The sequence below is a fragment of the Apus apus genome, chromosome 3, assembly GCF_020740795.1.
Source record: "Apus apus isolate bApuApu2 chromosome 3, bApuApu2.pri.cur, whole genome shotgun sequence".
NCBI lineage: Eukaryota > Metazoa > Chordata > Aves > Apodiformes > Apodidae > Apus > Apus apus.
Genome location: NC_067284.1, coordinates 38,368,889 through 38,394,249, shown reverse-complemented (window position 1 = coordinate 38,394,249; position 25,361 = coordinate 38,368,889). Strand labels below are relative to the sequence as shown.

General features: G+C 42.1%; 2 protein-coding genes across 8 annotated transcripts in view; one reads left to right on the top strand and one right to left on the bottom strand.

The window, feature by feature from the left end:
* LOC127383404 (tumor protein D53 homolog) overlaps window positions 1-9,186 on the top strand; it is a 145,007-nt gene extending 135,821 nt beyond the window's left edge. For 5 of the 7 annotated variants that reach the window (XM_051616299.1, XM_051616298.1, XM_051616300.1 and 2 more), the window contains 3 exons: window positions 908-946; window positions 3,708-3,768; window positions 7,198-8,949. In XM_051616299.1, coding sequence (XP_051472259.1) covers window positions 908-946; window positions 3,708-3,768; window positions 7,198-7,329 — 232 coding nt within the window. In that variant the 3' untranslated portion in view covers window positions 7,330-8,949. Of the gene's footprint in view, window positions 1-907; window positions 947-3,707; window positions 3,769-7,197; window positions 8,950-9,034 lie in introns of those variants that run through there. The other 2 variants (XR_007889186.1, XR_007889185.1) reach the window with 2 other exon arrangements.
* Window positions 9,187-11,616: 2,430 nt separating this feature from the next.
* HDDC2 (HD domain containing 2) lies at window positions 11,617-21,150 on the bottom strand. Its single transcript, XM_051616304.1, has 6 exons — window positions 20,902-21,150; window positions 20,245-20,366; window positions 19,229-19,331; window positions 16,532-16,600; window positions 12,997-13,135; window positions 11,617-11,755 (listed from the first exon to the last, which is right to left on the bottom strand). Exons 1-6 carry the CDS (start codon window positions 20,959-20,961, stop codon window positions 11,661-11,663), a joined length of 588 nt encoding a protein of 195 aa, XP_051472264.1. The 5' UTR covers window positions 20,962-21,150; the 3' UTR covers window positions 11,617-11,660.
* Between the last annotated feature and the right edge of the window lie 4,211 nt (window positions 21,151-25,361).

Genomic DNA, 25,361 nt, shown 5'->3' with positions numbered 1-25,361 from the left:
TTGCCAAATAGCTCTTCCTCACCCCCTCCCCCACCCCCATTTCTGAATCTTTATGCTGGCTGGAAAAAAAATATCTTTTGTGTGTATATTAACAGAGTGCTGCTCTGAATTTGTACAGTTTAGAACAAACACGTGCTGTTTATATGTACATTAGAGAGGGCAGCCACTTGCAGGGTTAAAGGTGTGCAAGACAACCTGGGGATGTTTGAGGGATGCCAAGGCTCCATCTTCCTCTTGCCAACCTTCCAATAATCTTGCTGCTGGGAAGCCTGAGGAGGGAGGTGTGGTGAGGAGAGCTGTGGACACTTGGTAATGTTGAGGTGTGAGGTGAAACATCCTAGAGAGATGGAGACAGCAACAGAGACCTGCTTGTCTGGTTGAAGGCAGTAGCCTCTTGTGCAGGAGCCTATAGAAACTGAGGCCCAGCACGGGCTATTTGGACAGCATATCTGGTACATGCAACAAAGGCAGGCAATTGCCTACTTACCTGCTGCCTTGAACCAGCTCTGCTTATGTTCACAAACCTGAGGTGTACTGTATTCACCCAGCTCAGAGCTTATCCTCTGCTGCTGTGGAGCATGGAGGTAGCTCTCTGTTCCTCTGCCTCACATTGCATGTCTCTGTAGATAGCAGGAGCCTGCATCATTTAAATGAATATTCCCAGCACCTGTTTTGCATCATTCTTTTGAGTCCTTTTCAATTGCTGATTGGTTGACATGAGAATGTGGTGGTAAGATCTTCAGTGCTGAAAGTGAGATGGAATTCGCAGGTGAGTTTAACAAACTTGCCATCAGGAGAGGAAGAGTAGCAACACTTGAAATTAATAAAAAAAGAATTATATGTTATAATCATGTTGCAAACTGGATTTTACAGCTTTTTTTCCTTATCTTTTTCTTTCATCCCACAGCTACTCTATTCGTCATTCCATAAGCATGCCTGCCATGAGGTAATATGCTATCCCTATTCTGTTTGCTATGGTGATGTTCAACAGTGTACTGAGGGGGGATTTGCATACTTTGATCCTGATCCTGCAGTTTTTAGTTGTATGAATAGTCCCAGTTCAATCAATTAAGGTTATTCATGTAGATAAGGGCTGCAGGATAGGCCATCTGTGTTGTTTGGGGATTTTTTTCCCTTTTAATTGTATTAACTGTTTAATCTCTTGTACAAGCCTCTGAGTAAATGAAGCAGTTCTGAGATGTATTTGGGTAGTTGATTGTTATCAGGTTTTATTACTGAATCTGAAATTCAGTTATTTTGCTGTCTACAGAACATCATCCAAAGCCCATTAGCATCAGAGAAGCTTTCCATTCCAGCAGGCTTTGGCTCATGCTCCTATGGAGGGATTTTATATGAGTGCTTTCATATTTTAATGGCTATAATCATGCTTTACTTGATTGCAGCCAAATATTCATGTCTGTTCAAGTAAAGCTCTGTCTGTTCTCAGTAAAATTAGGATTCAGCTTGCTTTTTACCCCTCAACCTCTAAATACATTAATATCTCCACTTCCTGCCAAGCATGTGGGGAAAACAAATCTCCTAACTGCATAATAGAATGATAGAATGGTTTGGGTTGGAAAGGACCTTAGAGATCATCTAGTTGCAAAAACCCCCTACCATGGGCAGGGACACCTCTCATTAGACCAGGTTTTTCAAAGCCCCATCCATCCTGCCCTTGAACACTTCCATGGAGGGGGCATCCACCAGCTTCCCTGGGCAACCTGTTCCACTGTCTCACCACCCGCTCACAGTGAGAGAAGTATTCAAGGCCAGGTTGGATGGGGCCCTGAGCAACCTGATCTAGTGGGAGGCATCCCTGACAGTGCAGGGGGGTTGGATCTAGATCTTTAAGGTCCCTTCCAACCCAAACCATTCTATGATTCTATGAAAATGTCCCTCCCTGGCTTTCTTGCTAATTCATTAGACTTCAGCAGGTGGATATTTAAGGCAAGCATTCACCACTGTGACCTATGGGTGAACTATATGTCATAAAACTCAGTTTGTCTCTTGTTTTGACCCTACTTGCCCTATTAAAAGTTTGTCACCTATTTAGCAGAAACCTGCATTATTTTTCCAATCAGCTTCTGTTTGCCCTTTCCTTAAATTAGGGTCAGTTTAACTTAGCCTGATGATATAGTGTAAATGTATTTGCAAAAATAGAGGCCATCATCATCCTCCTGGTAAGTTCCCAGAATGTGCAAAGAAGATGAACTGTTTTAGCAGCCACTGGCTTCATTGCTTTGTGAAATGAAGTGCAGGCTCATCCAGCATGTGGTTGCCGGTCCCTGTAGATGGCAGAGAGGCATGGAAACCTGCCAGGATTAAGTGGTTCTCTCTCAGTGTTCCACTCTGATGGTACCCTCTGTTATGGTTAAAGATCACAGTTACTTTTTATTTCATGTAGAAGCAAATGGATGTCATGTTTTTAGTACATGCTGCTGACCATGTTGATAGGAGGTACCCTGTGCTTTCCATCATAATAGTTTCTATAATCACTTTCTGCCTCTACTCCAAAAAAAAGGTGGGAAAAAACCCTGAATTAAGTAGCTGCTTCATTATACTGTAGTGGGCTTAGGTAGATCATGTCACCTCTTTGTTTCTTATGGCAAAGAAAGTACAAGAGGAAACCTGCTGGACAACAGTTTCTGAGCTGCAGTCTTCACTAATAATGAAGCACAAACTATGCTATAGTTGAGCTCTCAGTTGTCAAGCAAGGAGCAGAGAAGCAGAGGAAGGTCCCCTTTACCATCTAAGCAACTGAGGGGCAACTTGATTACAAATTTCTGGGGGGATCCATACTCTCACTTTAAAACAGCAAATGCATTATATTGATACTATTCATAATATTACATGGCAGACATTAGTTCTGCTTGCAGGAAGAAATGTAAAAAAAAAATTAATGCATTTAAAATGAAAGAGAAGCTATGTTTCAAGTTTTAGAGAAAGAGAGAGGTTGTCAGGCAAGCCAGCAAACCAAATATGTTATTTGCTTTAAGAAGGAAAATCACAGCTGTCGCCTTTTATTGAAATTCTTTTAAGATATGTTCAGCTCACAATTTTCCCCAGGACAGTGTTTTGTTCTATTCTACAGTGAGTGAAAGGCAAAAAAAAAGCTTAGCTTTGTCAGAGTGGCACCCTTGGAAAAGTGTCACTAAAGTCTTCGAAAGCACCAGGATACACCTGCAGTCACAAAATCATGGAGTGAGGGGTCAGGATTCTTCAAAGGCATTTGGGACCACCTCCCTACATAGGTCTAATCTCCTTCATCCTACCCTCAGGACATTAAGCTGACATATTTTTAATTATGTGGATTATGAACTTGCTGAAAAAAAAGTTAATTTAATTACAGCAACAACACAAATGAATAAAGCCATAGAAATGCAGCACTAGTGCCAGCATTCTCTGGTTGCTCTTCTGAAAACATAACAAATGTATCAGAGGGTAGGCAGGCCAGTCACTGTTTCATGTCAATTACTAGGCAGGTTCTGCTTTTGCAAAATTGTAGCTTAAAAATACTTATGCAATTACCATAATTGGATTCTACTGACAGAGCACAAGTGACTTTTCATATCCTACTGATCTACAGCCCTGTGCTATCAATCATTCTTCATTCTGTCCTGGCATTGTTGCCTGGTAAAAACTGATTAAATTGTGGAGTTACCCCATGACATTTGCAACTGACTTCCTTAACTTCCTTTTTCTCCTAGGAATTCTCCAACTTTCAAATCGTTTGAGGAGAAGGTTGAGACCACTGTCACAAGCCTTAAGGTAAGGGTTAGAGGCAGAGTGACAATGGCTGTGCATGTTCAAGTGTGACAGCTTAGTTGTCCCTATTATTTGTAGAGGAACTGACTGAATTTGCTGTTCCACCAAGAATTTCACAGAACTGCAAGAGCACTAATGGAAAATGAAGGCAATTTGCAGACTATGTCTGCCCTGTTGCTAAAAAGTTACTTCTCTTGTCTGCCAAAGTCAGCAAATTGTCTCAGGAATGTCAAAAAAAACAGCCATACTAAAATGGCAAGCAGAGACCTCTCATAAGGTGTGACCACGCTTGATGATGCTGTGCAAGGCAGAGCCATGTGCAGATGCAAGGTCAGCTTTTGAAAGCAATGGGGCCTCATGGGTTCTGGGATGTGCCCTGCCAAACAGACACAGACATAAGCCTTGCAGAGTGAATTTCCAGCCCTGAACTGCATTTGTTTCAGTTCAAGAGATGTGCCCTTTACTCAGCTGGTGGGAGCTGTCGTGTCACTCAGGTGTGGTTCACACTACCTGTGGGGCTCCTATCACTGAACTCGTCTTTCTGTAATGCAGATGTGTTTCCTCTCAGATTTTTGTTTTGTCTGGATTTAAAATTTCATATCTACATTGACGTATTTGCTGTGGGACAGGAAGATCTGATGGCAAAGTTTCTCGTTATCACTTACAGCACTTGCTAAGGCTCTTATATAGCAGGACAGAATGTGGCACATTTGCAGAAAGCAAATCTTTGCTGCATGGTAAGGCACACTGGAGGGGGAAACTGGTTCTTTTTCATCAGATAAAGTCAAGTGGGCTCATAAATTGGCATTTTCCTTTGCTGCAATAGAACTATTCCAACACAGTCCACGTACAGTCTGTCAGTGGACAAGAGCCAAATGCACCATCCCTGATTTTAGGGGGAACTGAAAATACTTGGTTAATGTCAAAGGGCATGGCAACTTGGAAGGCATTAAAAAGACAAGCAAATGGCCTTCCCCTTGGGGCAGAAGGACATTCCTTGTCAAAGAAAATGCAAATTACAGCTAGAACTGAAGCAGCAGGTGCAGTGGGAAGGTCTGTCTTTCCTGTGCCACTGTGAAATTGTACAGCAGATAAAATTTTAAATTGCTAAAATAATAACAATAAAATAAAGATAAAATGCTTTGTCTACTCAGCCTCACTGTAGGAGAAATCATTCATGCAGTGGGGTGCATCAGCTTGGAAGGTCTGAATTCCTGTCTGCTACAGTCAAGCATATCACTTGCTTATCTCTTTATGCTCCTTCTACCCATTAAGAGTGCAGCTCATTGGCACACCTGAGGTCTGAAATTTATATATTTTTTTTGCTTTTTTCACCACTCACAAATTAGAAGGAACCACACTGGAGAAGTGCAGCACTTTTGGTACCCATTTAGTCACTAAACATACTCTGAAGGCTTCTAGTTCTCAAGTTTGCTCTGTGACTACTCCAGACTCCACAAATCCATTCCTCCTATGCTTAGGCCAGCCTGTGTGAGGGACAGCTTAAAGCCTTTTGCCTTGCTTTGAGGGATAAAGGACAAATATGAGTGATTTCCTTTCTGCATCAGGGAAGAGGTGTCCATTTCCTGTCCCTCGGTGTGTCACTGAGAAAGAGGAAAAGTCAATTCAAGCTGTATAGCTCTGAAGACCATTTCTTCTTACACTGATCTGCTTGAGGAGCCTGATCTTATTTTGCTGATTAAGCAAAGGTGATGTTCTGGGAGAGACTATTTGTCACACCCACTCTTAGCCTATCATATGTTCAGGGTGCTCTTAGGTCAACTTTTAAGGGATCAGTTAAGCAGGACAAATCAAAAATCTTGAGTCTAAAGTCATCTTCCAGGTCCCATGAAACCTTCACTGCCCAGCTTTATTAGCAAGCCCACAGACATTTTCTGAAATACCTTGTCTCTGTATTTTTTTCTTTCATTTCTTTATGCAAATAGAGAAAGGAAGCTATAGAGTCATGGATCTAGTGTGCACCAACATAGGCTGGGGACAACTGGGAATGTCTCAGCACTGTTCTTCCTTTTCCCTGCCTCTGTTCCAAGGCTTGCAAGCTTAGGTAGACTGGACTGAGGGGATGATCGTAGACTGCTCCTTTAGTTCTAGGATCCTGATGTGATCTAGAAAAGTGAGGAACTTCCCAGAGAGGTTTCTCACAAAAGAACAGTGGTAGCATTATCATCTTCCCCTGTCTCCTCCTCCCTTGCCCATATTGGTTACAGATCTTCAGTGTTCCTACAGTTTTCCACAGTTGGCCAAAACTGATGTTCAGATTTAATACATTTGGAAGTAAAATTTCAAATTAGATATTATTTGCTCTTGAGTTTCGACTTGCAGCTTTCTTAGGAGAGAGTGTTAGTTCATCTTGCCCTAGAAATCAACAGCACCTGGGTGCCTGACTCTCTTCAACTTTCTGAAAACCAAAACACTGATAAATGTTTGCTGTAAACACTGGGGTATTGGCCAGAGGCATTCAGTAAAATGACTCACATCATTCTTGTTTTCCAATGGAAGAGCAGGCAGTAAAGCAAACAGAAAATTAAACTGCATTAATGTTTCTGATTATGAGATGTCCAAACTCACATGCACCTTACCTGAGTAATCTGGAAAAGTGCAGGAGTAGTCTACTTTTACAATCATTCTGATCAGTCTGATTCAATGTTCTTTTGAAAAGTTTTATTGGCAAATAAAATTAATGAGTTTTGCCATAAAAACTTAGTAGTAGCTTTACTAGACAATGGCTGCCTTTTCACTGCAAGTCCTGGGCCTACCAACATTTAACAACATATGGGTTTGTATTGTTGTTTGCAAGAATCAGTGATGGACCAATAGTTGCTAAGAGTCAGCACAGACCACTAGACTGGACACAGATTTTTTTAGTAACCATAACTCAGACTGTTGGAGCAAGTATCAAGCCTACTGCTGCCTTATTTTATTGAACTTCCAAGCAAGGCAAGCTCCTGTGCTGGCTGATGAAACAAAGGATTACATAGGATTAACCCTTTGGAAACTTAGGACACAAAGTTCATTTAATTAAAATAATCTTCCTATGCATTCAGTGGCTGACAGGCTGGAAAAATGGCAGCTTGGCTTGAAGTCCTGCTGCAGTTGTAGGATGGAGTAAAAAGTTTTGCCCTATTCTCAGGCTTGAAAGAACCACAGTAAGTTTACTAGTAGGATCTGGGATCCTGCTTGGGACCTACTTAGGGACTAAATGCCACTGGCAGGTTTTACGATTGCAGCCTAGAACGTTAGAAATTGGGGGAGAAAAGGAGTTGTTATATTTGACTGTTTTTATTCAAAGAAAAACCTGACCCTGCACATGCTTTGCCTGAGCTCTCTCATGGCCATGGGGTGGAATACAGATGGATCATGCTACAGTGTGAGCAGAGGAACCTGCTGTTCTCTTTGTTTGCCTTGTTTCAGACCAAGGTTGGTGGGACAAGCCACGCAGGGGGCAGTTTTGAAGAAGTTCTCAGCTCTACAGCCCACGCCAGCGCGCAGAGCTCTCTTGCTGGCACCCGGCTCCCCGAGAGTGAAGAAGAGCTTCAGTGTTAGACCACAGGCCCTCCTGAGCTGCACATGCCTCTCTTCAGAGACTTGCCCAGCCGGTGATTTTTAGAACCCCGTCACCACCCAACTTGTGCAACAAGGTTTTGTCAGCTTTGGAAAATTGCCTCCCTTGCCTTGTGATGAAGAAGTGTTTATTTTGGATGCGCCATCAGGTAATTTGTACCCCACAGAAACCACACAAATCATTGACTTGTAATGCTCTAAACTTTATGTTAAGTGACCCAAATAGTTTTCATTTCCACATAACTTCCTTCCAATAATCTCCCTGTCTCTGCTTCTTCTTTCTTTTAGCTTACTGTTTTCTATCTCTTGGTTTCCCTCTCATTGCCACATCAGACAGATGGATGCAGTGCTGTGCAAAGGCTTTTCCTGCCAGCAATAGCCTGTATACCAGCTGTCTACCAGCCATACCAGGTGCCCTTTGCTGAGGAGTAATCTGTACATAATCTACTTCTTAATGGAATTAAATCACTTATTGTCACAAAAAGCTTTTTCTCCTTTACTGGTACAGTCTGGCATTGCCCTCCACCCATTAGTCAGCAGAGTTACAGAGGACAGGAAGACACATCCAGTTATTCATATAGAAACTGAACTGATCACAGCTGATGATTTAAGATGATCATCGTAGCTGGAAAAGCTTCAGTTTAAATATATGTTCCATTGCTTACTCTCTGTGGTTTGGTAAGACTTGACAGTATAAGTTAATTACAGAGAGAAGTGGAGTGGAGGGAACCTCTAGTCATTTTGCCTCTTTTATCTTCCCCTCAAAAATAAGGGAAGCTGTATTTATGAGCCTCAGTCAAGATACAGCCTTAAGAGAAAAAATACCAACTCAAGAACTGGCTAAAGAAGTGCTGTAGGTTGGAGAGCCCATTCCTTCAGTCTGCATTTTCAAGCTGCTCACATAAACCCTGGTCTCTTACAATGATGAGTAGTAGGTACTTCCCTTCTGGTGTCAAATGGTCTCGTGCATCGCTCCAGGCTATAATCCCACCAACCACATTTTATCTGCTTAGCCACCAACAGCCAGTCATCTTTCAGCTTTGCTTCAGCATGTTTTCTTGCATCTTTTGAAAGCTTTTTTTCCAAGAAAAGAGCAGCACACTTGTGACACTATCTTGTTGTCTAGTGAGCACCTGTCAGTCTGCATGGTGCATTACTCAGTTCACCAGACCGAGATGAACACAACTTTATCAATAAAGTATAAACAAGATGGAAAAGAGTTTGGCTGCTTTCAAAATGGATGCATTATTTGAGCATTTCAAATCAGTGTTAGTGCATTTGACATTACAGACTGCTTAAAATCTTGTGAGGAAATTGGCTTTAAGTGATTTCTTTCCTGTGTGGCTTTTGTTACAGTTTTTAAGACGCTGGAAGTCCTTTCGTAATGGTCTACAGGACATAATTTTGGACATTTATATCTAATGCTTGAGTGTGATTTTTAGCATGGAAGCAATTCCAATTAGGGGTTTTTTAGTACAGTTTTCTTGTGAGACTTTGCTAGCTTATTTTACATGGTTTTGTGCATAAATGTGATTTAAATAAGGAAGCTATTAATAGTCAACTTAGTTCTTATTAAAAATAAATTTCTCTCTTACTCTTTTACACTTTGTGACTTTTTTTTAAAAAAAAAATTCTGTGTATTTACCAGTATTACTGTGCATCTCTAAGCCCTTCTATGTCTCTGCAGGCATCAAGGTAAGTCACAAGAACAAAATCTGCCATTCCCTACAATTTAAAAAATCTCTTCATTTCCTTCTGGGCCTGAAATTCCCCATGGAAACCTGTGGTTCAAGTTCTGAAATTGCTGAAGTTCAAAGGACAAAAATTATTAAACCAAGTTCAGCAGAAGTGAATTGCATGGCAAAACCCCATCTTCTAGGTCTACAACTATTGACAACCTTTTGAGTGGGAACAGCAGCCAAATCAAGGTTAAAATACTGGATCCAAGCACTGTCACCTCCTACAGGCCACTGATTTAGACCTTATTTTATTTCTAATGTATGTATATACATATACACAGAAAAGTGCTTCTGGGAAAGCAGTAAAACACTTTAAGCTGCATTCATTAAGAGCATAATTTAGAGCATTTGTGTAGCTATGACTGTTAGTGGAGGCAGGATGGCCAAACCTCTTCCATATAGAAATCCTGACATGTTATTGCCATTACAGCAGCTGCCATTATGTATACACTCAGTGCTGATAGGGAGATCAGAAGAAAGACAGATTATTTCCTTGCACAAGCCGCAGGCCCAGGGCACAGCACCCTTTTCCTACATGTGAACATTCACTTTGGAAGCCTGAGGCCTCCCCAGGCTGTTTGCTAACCTGCCAATATGTGGTGCATGCTTTCTGATAACACACACTCTTCTCCTGTCTCTTTCCAACCAACTCCTGTTTCTATTAAAAGGCAGTGCCCAAAACTGACAAACAATAGCACCAGCAGTGAGAAGATGGGGTTGTAATTTTACATAAAGTACCTGTAAGATTTCTTTAAACAAAACCAAACCCACACAACACATGCTTAAACCATGTCTGTGTTTCTCAGGATATTTACCTTTCTGGCACCATTGCACTGATCACTGGGGTTCAGCGCTGCATCCCCCGAGTCCCCTGCAGAAGGGTGTAGAACCAGCCAGCAAAGCCTCCTGCTATGTTGGAGGAATTGACTGTTCCTGCTGTGTTTCTATCAAACAGCCTGTTAAGCTTGTCTTCTTGTTTGTCAGGAATGTTCTCAGTTCTGTCCTCCAATGCATCTGTAGCTCTTTCAGCCTTGGCATTCAATGCAAACTAATGGAGACTATGATCTGTGTGCATCTCAGTGGGATAAAATGCTGAAGAAAGCTCAGCAGGCCCCACCGCCTCACCCCTGCAGTATGACAATTGGCTGCCAATAACCACTGATTAGTTTTCTGCTGCTCACTGAAGTGCAGCGTGCTCTTCCAGGGTCTTCATCATGCACAACTGCTGCCTTGTGTGAACAGAGGAGCAATCCCACGTTGGTCCCAGTGGGAGCAACACACTACATATTTTGTGCACTGTGCTGGTGGCTGAGGCAGGAGCTGCCAGCAGCTCTGCACACAGCTCTGTGCCTCTGCCAAAGGCACCAGCTGCAGGACAAAGCACCAGCTCCTGTCAGGCCCCTGAAGTGTGTGTAGAGGACACATTTCCTGGAGACATGGTGCCCAAAGGGGTGTGCTCAGCTAAAGCACCTGCCCTTAAAGGCAATGACAACTGAATTTGGTTTTACGCTGCCTGATCTGACATGAGGCTGAAGACAGAGAAGCCAGCTCCAGGTCTCTTACCATCCAATTTCTTCAGGTGCAAACTTCATTATCTGGTAATTGTGACACTGCTCTAATCTCCAGCTGCACACATAACACAACAGTTAATCATGCAGACACTGGCCTTATTAAGGCATTTACCACCATTACAGCTTTACTTGACAACCATATTGTACTTTTGCATTAGCATTATTGCTTCCAATGAAAACTGCCATTTAGAGCAGAATCAGTGCCAGCATGTAACAACATGAACAAGGGTTGGCCAGCTTCACATGGACTTTTGCATTAGACTGCACAAGCTCCAGAAGTTCACCCCCAACATCAGCTAGTCTGTAGTTATTAACTACTTGTCTGTAAAACTGCCAGTCCAAGGTGAGGGGGAGTCAGGAATACTGGCCTTATGGAAACATCAGCACCATTCTCTGATGCAACACATGAACAGTGGAAAAATCATATGCAACAATGAACATATTGAGAAAATGGAATTACGAGAGATTACCAGTTCTATCCACTATCAGTTCTTAAGGCTTATGCACTCCACAGAAATCTTAAGTCTGGCTCTGTCAAGAGCTTCTAGAGAAATGTGCTCGTTGGTCTTGCTTTTTGGTAGCACAGTGAGAAGATATTAACCCAGTTGACACAGAAGGTACTTAAATCCTTACTTAAAAGTCACAGAACAAGATGCCCAGTCAGTGCATTACATAAGATTAGGTTGCAATCAGCAAATGTTGAAACTTACCTGAATTTCCCTAGCGGAGAATTTATTTATAACTGAGAATGCATCAATCAGAGGCTGATTAAAAAAAAACCCCAAAACTCCTCGTCCCCCCATTCTAAATATTTCGTCCTTGACATAACCTCTGATCTGGGAGGTCACTATTCCACCTGCTCCTTTCTAAGTTGTCCAGGGATTCTCAAGAGTGAATGCACAGGAAAAAAAATGCTGGAAAAAACAGCAGCATTACAGAAGGAAAAATAATGCACAGAATGTAAAACAAGGGATTTATTACAGCTACAACATTTACAAACACCTTAGGAGTGTGGATGAGATGTAGCAGCTATTTTTTTATTCCTTTCTGTGTTAATCAAAGATACAAGCTGGAGTATTTCTGGGTGAACAAACTTTCCTGCAAAGGAAAAGAAAGGGAACGTTAATTTAAAAGGCTCTCACTCTGCAATGTGTGAAAGGCTGGCAGTGAAAGGTTAGCAGCCATGTGGCTTTAGGCTCAAAATAAATGCCAGCCTAGTAAGCAAGAGAGTACTCCCATTTTATTCCAACTATGGAATAACTAAGAGTAGTTCCAGCTATTTTTCCCCCTAAACTTACAAAAATATTTCATGCTCTATTCAAACACTGAAGAGCTGAAAAAACAAGGATGCACCCTGACCTGGACACTCCCATGCTATGTACCCTGCTACAGGAAACCACCCCAGTTACAGGTGCACAGCGGGTACATGCTGTAGGCTCTACTCAAGACACCAGCTTAGTTTAAGTTACTGAATTCTAGTAGGAGGGCAAAGATGTCAATTACAATATCAAGTATTCCAGCTATGCTCATGTTTTTCTTTTTTTCCCTTCTTCCCTAAACAAATTACTGTGCTTCTCAGAGAGATTATTATTTCCCTGAGGAGTCAACAAAGTATAAATGGGACCTGTCAGGAACTATGTCTGGTGATTGTTCATCTTCTCCCTGAGTTTGTCTGTCCATAGTTTTGTTTTGTATTTTTCCCAGGATAGGATGACTTGGGATCACAGTTATCTTTTGGTGTTCAACTCCCTTTGCTAAAATAATAAAGACTGTTATTCTACCTATTTTTTCTCTCCACCATCAGTTTATTTTGGAAAGGATTTGGAAAGGATGAAAGAAATTGGACAGAATAAAAAAGTAATACAATTGCACCTAGAACATTTCACTGAGCTGGTTCTCACATGTACCTTGGGCAGGTCACATGAGCAGAGCTCACATAAGGATAACAAATTTTACTTCACTGGCTAACACTAACAAAGCAGAAAGAAGCTGCTGACTGAGCACCAGTTAAGACTGAGATCTCTTTTACAGCCCTCTGATGGTATATGGAGATCTTAAACACATGCAAGTGTAATAAATGTGGGGCCTGTCTCTAGGTGAAAAGTCCAGTAAAAAGAACTTTGCATGAGTAAGATTCAAGTTCAATACATATAGATAAATGTAAGGTGTTTTCACACTGCAGAAAGTTTCTCCCAAAATATTTAGGGTACTTCAGCAATTAGGAAAATAACTAGTTCTCACTTACTCTGAATGCCTGTTAGGGTGGGAAAAAAAAAAAAAAAAAAGCATTATATATTTCATTTCATTTATGAAAGAAAAAGTAAGCCCAAATGTCATACCAGCAGTTGAATTGTAAAAATCTTGCAGTCTGCCAGGTGTGTTTTCCAACTCTTCATATTCATATGCTTGCAGGATCATCTCACACTGATCCAACTGTTTTACAAACTTGGCTTCTGAAGTAGACTGGTTTTCATATTCCTGAATAGATTTGCAGTTGTAAGAAAAAAAATAAATGTTGTTTTTAAACAGAGTATTGGAATCTTTTTATATATCTAGAATTTTCTTCATCAGTACAAGCCAGTCCATAAATATTCATGATAGTTTTATTTTTCACTCTCTTTTTAAAGACTGCTATTCAGCAAAACCCTTGAAGGAACTATGTGCTAAATTTCTATTAAATGCAATGGAACTTAAGAACACAATTCTTTTGTATACTTTTAAAAACATAGCAAGTGCTTTGGTTGAATCAAGGGTGATACGGAGACAACCCTATAAGATATACAATTTAGGTTACATTTAACAATATTTTATATCTAAGTATCATTTCAGGCCTGGTTAAGGCAATGAATTACCACAGCGTGTGCCTATGCATTAAAATCACCTATTTTTAAGACCTATTTTGCACTCTTCGTCACCACCTGCTGTTTTTAGAAGGAATTGTTCTTTACATTTCTCCTGTCACTTCTCCTCCATCTCTCTGGTCTAATCTGTCTGAGCTACTTATGTCTTCATGTCTTTCCTAGGAGATAGGCAGAGGAGTAGTTAAGGGGTTTCCTCCCCTTCAGACTTCAAGTCCTTTAATCCCTCTGCTATCTTTTCCCTCTCTCCAGTCATCATCAGTATGTATCACAAGCCATTCACATTTCTAGTCAAATGAACAATTTTGCTGTTGTTTGCTTCCAGTGATGGTTGCAGACAGATTTGCCATTTTGTGTTTTCCAAGTCTACTGCACTGCATTTCATGTCTCATCAGCTCATATTTTCCTGACTTCCAAAAGTAACCCCAGAAAAAGGCTTCTTTTTGTGCAGGTAACCAATACATTGACAGCCTGAGCAGGTCTGACCCCATTCATCATCACCACTGCCAATTATCAGAGCAGAGGCTTAAGGACACACTGGGCCCATCTGTGTTCTCAGATCCACACGATCTGTGACACACAGCAGTTCTGCAGATAAAAGCAGCACAAGTACAGGAAGAGGTTTTTCCTACTGACCAAAGAACATGGCATCTCCTTCTGCATCTTAAGAAGGCAACTGTGTGTGTGACCATAGTGGCAAGATCCTGGGTTGTAATTCTAGCAGAGTGATGCTTGGAGAAGTGTCACGATCACTTCCTTGCCTGACATACTATTAGAAGCTTGTTTGTTTTTATGCTTGTTGCTTTACCTTTGGAAGTTAGAAATCCAGATTTTGGTAGGCAAGATCGATTCATATACTATTCTATTTGGATTTAGACGATGCTTTGAATTTTCAATTACATTTTGATGATTATTTCAGCAATCAATTTAATTTCAACATTTTTACCTTCCTTTCAATCTAAGCTTTGCCTCATCTTTAAATTGTTTAAATAGTGCTTCTTATTTTCTTAAATCAATTTATTTCTACAGTTCTTTTTAGTCACCAAAAAGAACAAACTCTTAGCAGTATTATAAAGAACTTCAGGAGAACTATGGCCCTTTGCTTGTAAAGGTTTGTCCCACCTCCAGCAATCAATCTGTTACCAGCCTCTTTGTGCCATACAACCCACCAGATCTTACTCATACCTCAGCTCACATTAACCTCAAGAAGCATCAGCTATTCTATGTACAGCTGTGCACAGTGCAGAAATAAACTGTCTCCTCCCTGCAGGTGTTTAAGAGTGCAAAGTTAACAGTACACTTTAGAAAAATAGTAACTCGTCTCTCAAACATCACAGCCTGGCTTTTAAAACTTACTCCTGTGCTTTTTCTCTTGAAAACAAAAAAAGCAGGACAGAGCTGAAGTGTGCTGGCTCATTTACTTTCACGTTTTTTCAAACCTGGATTACATTATAAAGTGAAAATATATCGGAGGCATCAATACCATCCAAAGCAATAGTCCTTGTAAGGCTGAAAGGGACTGAGGGGCAGGGATGAGGGCAGAGCAGTGCAGGACAGGAGAGGCAACAGATTCTGTCCTGTTGGCTCTGGGCCTTAACTTTCTTCACTCACAAAAAGAAATCTGAGGGAAATGCCTCCGGCTAGCTGAGAGCAGAGCATCATACCAAGCGTCCAAATGCTTCTTTCTTACTTTCTGCCTCTTTTATTTCCTTCTTTTGAAGAAGCACCTAGTTGTTCCACTTAAAATAAGACTAGAGGGACTGCATGTGAATATTAGATTTTTAGGTTATACTCGCTGCCATGTGGGTTACACTCATACTGCTGCATTGGAGACTGAATGCCAACAAATTACCCTGAAGGTAGAAACAAAGAGCAAGTGATCAAAAGTGTGTGAATATTAAATTATGGTTAATGAGAATGATAAAAAGCTTAACATGCTGAAGAACTGAATGCATACTAAACCAGCACTTATAAAAACATAAAAGACTAAGGCAAAGAAGAAACACTGTATGTGAAAAAAAAGTCTTACAGGACTAATCTATCAAAAACTTCTTCCTCAATTATACCTGCTTCCCAAAGGAGAATGAACCACTGCTCACTAAACAAATGCACACACACTATTTCCCAGATCTGGTTATGCTGGTTTACCCCCTTACCATACATGTGGAAATGGGAAAGTATCAGCATAAAATACAGTTTCAGGTCACAGAGTCCAAGAAACATATAATGCTTTGTTTTCAACTACACATGAAGAAGAGATTGTAGCTGCACTGGTCCTCATGCACACTGTGGCCAGAAGATAAAGTAATTATAAAATTTAACTGTTTGGAAATAATCTTATCATCCCTAGTTTGAAAGTGTAAAAGATGACATTGATTTAACAGCATGAATTCACGTCAAAAAATCACCTTTAAATACAGAAGATGCTTTCCAGTACAAACATTTAAGATACCCAAGACCAGTAAGCAATGTGTTGTTTGTAGAAAGGCACTGTTCTGTGTCAGTACACTACATTTAAGTTTAAACCAGAAGTTACTACTAAATATTTTAGCCTAATGGGCTGTATAATAAATAAATGGAAGCCACATAAATTTTCACTTGCATAAAAAGCAGAAAATATTCCATATCATCTTCAGCTCCCATTATTTTTTCCTGTATTAAAAGGTCATGAGCTGCAAACAGCCACATGTGAACAAGAGATGACACATTAAAAAAACAAGATTTATATCCAAGAGGACTGTATATAGAGGACAAACTCTTCCTTCAGTTGTACAAACAAAGCCCTGGGACAGGTGAGGCCATGGACAGAAGCTGGTTATTTTGCCAAAGTTTGGCGTTTCCGTTTGAAAATTATTCTGAAGTGACCTTGACTCACACCATTAGCTTTATCTCCCAAGCAAATGAATCTACCCTGCTTGAAATCAAACTAAGAGATGGCACAGTTTCATTGGTAAACAAGAAAAGGACAATGGGTCACCCTAAATTTTAGAAAAGTATTAAACGAATGCAAGCTTACTTCCCAGAGTTCATAGATTTCTTTTCTAAGGTCCTCAGATAGAAGCTGGGTCAGTTGTTGCATAGCTGCCTGAAAAAAAAGAAGCCATTTCCATTTATCCATTTTTTGAGCAAGCACATTTTTATCATCACTTTTTTTAAAGAATTAATTACTTGTTACCAAGTTTGTAGGAATGTACACTACACAGTATATTATTCGAAAGCGCACCTCTACATAAACCTGCCAGAGAAACAAAAGGACCACTCAAAGACTCTTTTATGGGAGTTGCTAAGTGAATTGTTAGAGAACTAGTCTAAAACACAAGAAAAACAACCTGAAAGTTCATCTGATATCTTCAAGAGTCCAAAAAGAAGCCCAGAACAAAACAGGCAAGTCAAATGCCAGGAAACTGCCATCAGTTACCAGCTCTGCCTTCCAGATTTAACTAGTGGAGGCAACATCTGAACACCTTATAGGTGCAGCTCATAAAAGCAGCTTCAAAAGTCTAACTCCCAGTGTTGACAAAAACCTGCCCCCTCCCAAACGAGTACTCAGCTAGCACATTTCCACTAGCAAGGCTGAGAACAGCTACTGACTGTCAGGCAGGCAACAAAACATAAGCCTTAAAAATGTCAAATTTTGACAAACAGAGGAAAAAACCCCACTTAATACCCTGCAGCAATAGAACACAGTGCTCCCAGACTGAGATACCATTTGTTCAACCACAAAAATCTTGGGACAAGGTTTAATGCAGTATCAAACTAATGGTGTAACCAGCAAGCAGAAATTGTTCTGCATGCTCTGTGCTCTCCCAGCTGATCAGACTAATTTCTGTGCTATTTCTACCATTTTCCTCGTAACACCAAGGGCTGCGTCTGAAATAATCAACATCATAGGCAAGACAAAGGTTTTGGGCCATGATTGTTCCTCCACTTCAAACACAGGGCATAGTTCCACAACATGACTGAACTGAATCTGCTGCTCCCCAACACTGAAGCAGCAAGGTCTCATTTCTTCCCACCTCCTTACAGCTCCAGCTCAGCAGATTTCATGGTTAGCAGGCCAAAGTGACTTACCCAGCAAAAAAAACCCCAAATCAAACCCAAACAACCCCAAAGAAAAAAAAGAACTGTTTGTTTGTTGGGTTTTTTGTTTCTTTTTGTTTGTTTGGGGTTTTTTTGTGGGTTTTTTTGTTTGTTTTTTTTTTTAAAGCAGGTAAATTTCCTGTTGCCTTGGCCTTGGTGAGACTAGCTGATTAAATTCACTGCACAAGCAGCAAACTTCAGAACCAGCTCAATATCAGCTGCAAAGCAACGGGAAAAAAAAGGAGAACTCTGCAACGGAAGCAACATATTGATAGTTCAGCTCAAACCACCTCAGGAAACGGTTACTCTTGGTGTATTTTTACAACAAAGTATTTCAGCATCAGTCTAAATATTTAATGCTTGACCCCTCCTTCCCACAAAGTCAAAAGCAAAGTCCTCACTGAGTGAAACAGGAGCAGAAGGATCTACAAATACTTAAAAAAACTTCTGAAACATACATAGCCTCAATAGCCTTTTTCATTGCCTAAATACAAATGAGTATTCTCTCTGAACAAAGTTGAAGCCTGATCCTCCCTGACAAAACAACCTTTGGAGATTTCCAGCAAAGAGTTGTAATTATTTATTTGTTTAGTGTAAGAACACACCTGGAAATACATTGGGAAAAAAAACCAGCAGAATTCTAGTCAGTAAAGATACTACTTTAAGGATGTTCCACTTTCTTAGCAAAGAGCTTACTCCTAGAGTTAGTAGTAGTGTCGCGTTTCCCCCATCCCTCCTGTCAAGTTTTAAGCAGGTAAGCATAGAAGTGGTGGGGGATAAATAATCTCTGAAGAGCTAATTGTAGTCTCTAAAGAGTTTCTGAGGCATCAAGTTGCCCTCTGGTTGTGGCTGAAGGAGTGGCTTACATTTTCTTCAAATAATGCAACGATCCAAAAACGACAAACCAACAGTTTGTGTAGGTACAAGGCCAAAATTAAAATAACTCTAGGCATGCTGCACCTGAAGACTCAAGACAAAAAAAAGACACCTGAGTCTGGAGTCCTGTTCAAATGGATTAAATTAAGTGTCTATCATAACCACACGATCTGGCACCACACATTGCTATCCACCCTTCCCAGTGCACTTACTCCCTGCTCCCCACTTCTGGGTAAGGCTCATCCACATGACTAATTCAGGCTACCAAAAATCCAGCCTGTTGAGGAATAAATGCCCAACTACTTCTGTAGCATTGTATCTGTACGAAAATCAAAGTGAGATGAAAACTTTGGTTGGTTGTAGCATACTTCTTTAATGCCAATGATGGTATTATGTTGCTTAGAGGGTCCCTTCACTCCCACCAGAACATTGTAGCAAGAGTTTGAGGGTAATGTATTCAAACTGGAAGAGGAGACATTTAGGTTAGACATTAGGAAGAAATTATTTAGTGAGGGTGGTGAGACACAGGAACAGGATACCCAGGGAAGTTCTGGATGCCCCAACCCTGGAAGTGTTCAAGGGCAGGCTGGATGGGGCCCTGAGCACCTTGATCTAGTGGGAGGTGTCCCGGCCCATGCAGTGGGGTTGGATCTACATGATCTCTTAAGATCCCTTTAAACACTAACCATTCTATGATGCTATGATTAAAAACATGCAGAACTCTTTATAAATGTGGCTTCACACCTTAAGTCCATACCTCTTCCCTCCTGTGTTTCTCCTCTTTTGAGATATTATCTGCAGGAGCAATATCTCCAACAATGCATTCAGCCATGTCATGTACCAAAGCTAATCGTATGCATCTGACAAGAAGAAATAACCATTAGTTTTTCAACATTTTAAGTTATGTCTTGCTATTCATAACGCTAAGAGACTGCATTATGTATCCCCTTCGTATATTTTACAAGTTGTTTGGTTTCTTTTAAAACTTTACATAACATTTTTTACTCCTTTACTAAGGGAAGTAGTTTCCACCTAGACATTATTTTAATTCCCTATTTCTAGCCACTGCTGCTTGTAAATGTAGACTTAGTTTTAAATACACTTTGTACCAGAGCACAGCATTCAAAAGTAATGTACTTAGCCAGTAATGTAGTGGCTTTTTTAGATGTGATAACTAACAACATTACACACTTCCCATTATTCCTGCAACAGGTTGAAAGTAATCTGATTGGAGCCATGCCAGATTCAGTATATAATGACACTCATAGCTCTGGAGCTATGCCATTCTGCAGCAGAATACCTAAAAAAGCCTTCACATCAGCTCCTGAAGGGACAAAGAAAGCATGATCCCACACTACACTTGACAATCATTCAACGTGATCTTTTCTCTGCTATGCTAGGTGATTTCTGAGGCTCCTCACTGCCATTGAGTGCTAATCTGCCAAAACCCTCCCAGTCTATGGCTTTGTCTTTGCTGTCTGCTGCTTCAAACTGTATTTTAACTGAGTGGCTTCAGCTTCCTTACTTATGGCTTGAGAGAAGACTAGCTCAGAGCCCCTGCAATGCAGACTTGCCTCAGCACTCGAAGTTTAGCAATAAAAGTTTTTAGCCCCTTTCAGCACCCTGTCCAAAGGATGGAGGGAAGAGGGGAAGGGAATTCAAACTCCTTCAGTCTATTTTAACTTCCCTCCCTCGGGGTGACATTTTTACCATTTTGGTCGGCGCTCTCCCACAACACTAAGCTAGGGTCGCGATAACAAGAGGCAGCCTCACCTGTCCTTGTTAAGGCTTTTGTCTTCGGTCACCAAGGCCATCATTGCCATCCTGTACATGTGATCGGATACGCTCTCCGGATGCGCCACGTTCCTGTACACCCAGCCCGTCCGCGGCACCCTCTGCATGAGGAGAGCGTCCCAGCAACGTCAGCGTCAGAACCTCGAGCTTTGGAGGCCTCGCTTCAGAGACCTCAGCAGAAATTTTGTCCCACCGCGACCTCCACGCTCCAGCAGCGCCGGCGTTCCCGGGAAACGCGTGCCCCGCAGGCCGGGCTCCGCAGCGGCTGTGCCGGGACGCCGCTGCCGGGCCGGGAACGCGCTCCGCCAGCCGCAGGTGCCTCCTCAGCCTCACGGCGCCGCGCCCCAAGCGCCGGGCCCCGCTGCCCTCCCCCGGCCGGCGGCCACGCTTCCCCGCCGCAGCCCCCGCGGCGGCCGCCACGCACACCCGGGAGGCCCCGGCTCTTCGCCGGCCGCCCCGCTGCCCAGACCCCCGCTCTCCGCCGGCCGCGGAGCGGGCCGGGCGCCAACAACACGGCCTAACTCCCAGACTGGTGCTCGCCGGGGAAACCCGCGGGAGAGCCGCCGGGAAAGGCCGCGGGCCCGGGGCCCGGAGCGGGCCCGCCGCCCCGCCGAGGAGGCCCTTCCCCCCCCTCACCTTGAGCTGCCCCAGCAGCCTCAGGAAGGGCAGCAGCCCGGCGCTCGGCCCCGCCGCCATCGGCCGCCTCCGCCCGCCCCTCCTCCCCGGCCCAGGCCGGGCGGCGGCGCTGGGCGGTGCCGGGGGAAGGGAAGGGAAGGAAGGGCGCGGCCGGCGGGGCGGTAATAATGACTCAGACTGAGACTGCAACGAGGAAAGCAGGAAGGGAAGCCGGGCTGCTCACGGGTCGCTGCTGTGTGAGGGGAGGTGGGTGCTCTTCTGGGGTGCAGGGGGAGGAGGGAAGGAAGGAAGGAAGGAAGGAAGGAAGGAAGGAAGGAAGGAAGGAAGGAAGGAAGGAAGGAAGGAAGGAAGGAAGGAAGGAAGGAAGGAAGGAAGGAAGGAAGGAAGGAAGGAAGGAAGGAAGGAAGGAAGGAAGGAAGGAAGGAAGGAAGGAAGGAAGGAAGGAAGGAAGGAAGGAAGGACTCATACTTCAGTCAGAACTGATCGTATCAGTGACCTGTAGCATTTTATTTTTTTTTTTAATAACAAAGGTAAATAGTGCGAACTCATGTCGTTATTTAGAGAAGAGAGGGTAGTTATCAGAGTGGTTGCACTCAAGAGTTTTAAATTATTTTAGGGACTCCTAGAGTGTGGTGACAGGCACTTCTCATCACTTCTGCAAGCTGAGTAAATAACACGCTGGAAGGCTGGGGAGGGACTTTTTACAAGGGCATGTAAGCAATAGGATAAGGGGTAAGTTTCAAACTGAGAAAGGGTACATTTAGATTTGATATTAGGAAAAAAATTATTTACCATGAGGGTGGTGGGACACTGGAACAGGTTCCCTGGAAGTGTTCAAGGCCAGCTTTGATGGGGCTTTTTGAGCAACCTGGTCTAGTGAAGGTTGGAACTAAATGATCTTTAGGGTCCCTTCCAACCCAAACCATTCTATGATTCTACGAATAACTTCACAACTGGTGGCTTTTCAATACCCATTGCATTTCTTTGCTATTTTTACATTGCCAACTGAAATAGCAGATAACAGTTTCAATGTGGCAACGAAATACTCTGTTTACAGAAAAGACCATCTATGTTAACAGATGGCAGAGCATTCTTAGTTTTGCACATGTGTATGCTTAAACACAAGTGTGAATTAATAAAGCCCTGACAACATTTTGGTGGCTATTTTAAGGCTATCTTCCCACAATACAATAAACAAGAATCATAGACCAGAAAAGTCATCAGCTTTACATTTCTGCATAATCACAAACTGATTGGTGGGAAAAGACCTCTTGGTGTTGCCCAGCCCAGCCTCCCTGCTGAAAGTAAGTCATGCCTGTTGCCGTTTTGTCATGACGGCTCTTTAAACCATCCAAAATAAAAATGGCATAGTTTGTCCAGGTTAACTACCTTCCAAGTAAATTATTTGTTTCATGATGTCCTCTTTGGACCTCCTGAGCCTCTTCTGTCTGTGGTTTCCTGTTGTTTTGCCTGCCACTATTAAGGATAGTTTAGCCCTGTCATGTTTGTATGTCGTTGTTCAGGTAGTTGTAGGTTGCTGTTGTATGGCCCCTTATGTTTTTAAACAGGGAAGAGAGGAGAGGCCCAGGCTCCCTCAACCACTCCCTTGGGGTGGTGAGATTTAGACTGAGCATCTTGGTGGCCTCCACTGGAGATGCCTTTTCTTAATCTAGGGAAGTGCTGGAGTGGTCCCTGTGTCCAGGCAGGACCTTACCAATGCCACACAGGGGGGCAGTAACTTTCCTTACTCTATTGGTCATACTCCTGATGGAGGCTACTGTGTGATTTGCCCTCTTTAGGATGAGAATACACTGTTTGCTCATATTAAGCTTGACTTTCACATAATCCCCAGTCCTTTTCAGCAGAAGCCAACCTGTTTCTTCCCAGCCAGCCGGTACCACTGGAGAGGCTTATTCTGCCTCAGGTGCAGGGCTGAGCTTTTCTCCTTGTTTGTGTTTTTCCATGTTGAGTATGTCAAGGCTTCTGTCAGCCCAGTCCCTAGGCTTCACAAAGTCCCTCAGAACTCAAGCTCTACTATTTAGTGTGTCAACCACCCCCCCTAACTTAACTTACATTAAAAGATGGTGAGGGTGCATCCTGTCCCATCCTCCAGGTTTTTGATTTAAGACAATAAGTGGTATGGGCCCTAGTGTCAACCTCTAGAGCACCCAACTTATTATGGGCCTTCGAGCAGATTGCAAGCCACCAATTGCCACCCACTAAGCCCATTAGCCTAGGCAGTTTCCCGTGCATCTAACAGCCAGCTTGTTCATGCCATATTTCCACAGTTTGTGAGCAAAAGTGCTGTGGGAAATTATATCAAAAGCCGTACTGAAGCCAGATCTGTTGTGTCCACTGCTCCCTCATTGTCTTTGTAGCCAGCTGTTTCCTCATAGAATGCAATCAGGCTGGCCAAGTCTTATTTGTCCTTCATAAATCCATGCCAGCTGTTCTTGATTGCCTTCTTGTCCTTTGCAGGTCTCTTTCTAACAGAGCTCAATCAGCTTTCTGTATCTTGCAGCTTCTGTGGCTGAAAAATGAACTTTGGTTTTCTGAACGCTTGTCAAATACCTTCTGAACTCATACGATCATAAAAATAACCGAGTAATTTAATAATTTGCATTTTAAGTAAGATGCTGTATCTGATTTGGGAATGCTATTTTTAAAGCTAGCAGGTAACAACAGATGCTTTGTCTTTTAACTCTTCCTGAATGTTTCTATTTGATGTACATGTTTAGTATTCATATCCCTTTATGTCCTAGAATCTATTTGCTTTTGCAGATCCTTTAACAATTCCTTAATATGGACAAGTCTTGTACAGCACACATGAGGAGGCATGATTTTCAGTTTTATTGTGTAACAACTTTTTGCCACTGTTGTTCTTAAGCTATGTTTCTAGAACAAACTCTACTATGACATTAATGAGGCTGGGGTCACAGCCCCCAGCCATGGGTATTCAGTTAGTTTAGAGAACACTATTAAAAGCAGCATACCCACATTTAAAATAAGGACATGGAGCTCCTGGGATGAGGCCAGAGGAGGGTCACGGAGATGATCCAAGGGCTGGAGCAGCTCTCCTATGAAGACAGGGTGAGAGAGTTGGGGTTGTTCAGCCTGTACAAGAGAAGGCTCCAGGGAGACCTTATAGCAGCCTTCCAGTACCTGAAGGGGCTACAGGAAAGCTGGGGAGGGACTTTTTACAAGGGCTTGTAGCAAGAGGACAAGGAAGAGGGGAGATGTGGGTTAGACATTAGGAAGAAATTCTTTAGTGTGAGAGTGGAACAGGTTGCCCAGGGAGGTTCTGGATGCCCCATCCCTGGAAGTGTTCAAGGCCAGACTGAATGGGGCTCTGAGTAACCTTATCTAGTGGGAGGTGTCCCTGCCCATGCAGGGGGGTTGGATCTAGATGATCTTTAAGGCCCCTTCCAGCCCAAACCATTCTATGATTCTACCATTCTATGATTCTATGACTTTATCATGCACTTCATATCTCTGCTCCGTTTGAACTCTTTGGAGCCGTGAATGCTCTGGAGACCTGAGGTTTCCCATGGTGTTAGGAAGAACAGAAAGCTGCTGGGTAACAGGGTGGCAACGATATAATTTAGCATCTTGGTCGACAACAATTTATCAGGCATCCGCTATAAATAATGTCTTGGGTTATCATTTTCAGCACAGAACTTCTTTAAAAGTGTACATTGACATATGTACCATTTATGTGGGATAAAATGTACATAAGATATACTTGTACATAACAGGCATAATTATTTTATATTTATGTCTTTTTATATTTATGTATTTTTTGTGTTATCGGTAATATTTTGTAATATTTGAATTATGTAATTTAATGTATTTTTGTAGTATTTATGTATTATTTTTGTAATATTTGTATTAATGAAATTGTTCTGCATGCAATTTGCAATGTGTATGCAAAAATAATTCCTTATTTATAATAGTATTCTATCCAGTCTTTCTGGAACAGTACTAGAGGTACAGTTTATGCCTTTTCCAAGTACTTAGCAAATGTATCATATGTTGTATAGACTCTCTGTTGACTGGAGGACTAAAATATACTACATATTTTAGCTCTGTTAAAATCTGATCTGATTTTATTCTTGACTAAGTAGCCTGAAAACAGAAACAAATTTGGGAAGCCCAGCTCCTTGCAGGTTTAAGCATCTTTTTTTATTTCATTCAGAAATGTTAGCAAGGATTTGCAAAGTCTCCCTACAGGCCGTTAAGATAGTGTTAAAGCTTGTCTCGAGCTTTCATCAGACTCAAATACCTCCCCCCCCCATCTTTTGCCAGGACAGATGGCAATTCCAAAGGAGACATGCTGAAGTAGTGGGTTTGTGACAGCTAAGTAATTATTTTTTGGTAGCTGGAGATGGCGCTCTCTGCCCACAGATTTCTGCTTCGACCGCATTTGCTGCCACCCAATGCGAAGGTGAAGTTATACTTTA

Bases quoted from the DNA above. Each gene is read 5' to 3' on its own strand.
- HDDC2 (XM_051616304.1), bottom strand. From the start codon at position 20,961: ATGGCGGCGGGGCCGAGCGCCGGGCTGCTGCCCTTCCTGAGGCTGCTG. The intron at 19,332-20,244 runs GTGAGGCTGCCT...TCTTCTTGTCAG, and splicing joins AAAAGCCTTAACAAGGACAG to ATGCATACGATTAGCTTTGG. The intron at 11,756-12,996 runs GTATGACATTTG...TTTCCTTTGCAG, and splicing joins TTTTTACAATTCAACTGCTG to GAAAGTTTGTTCACCCAGAA.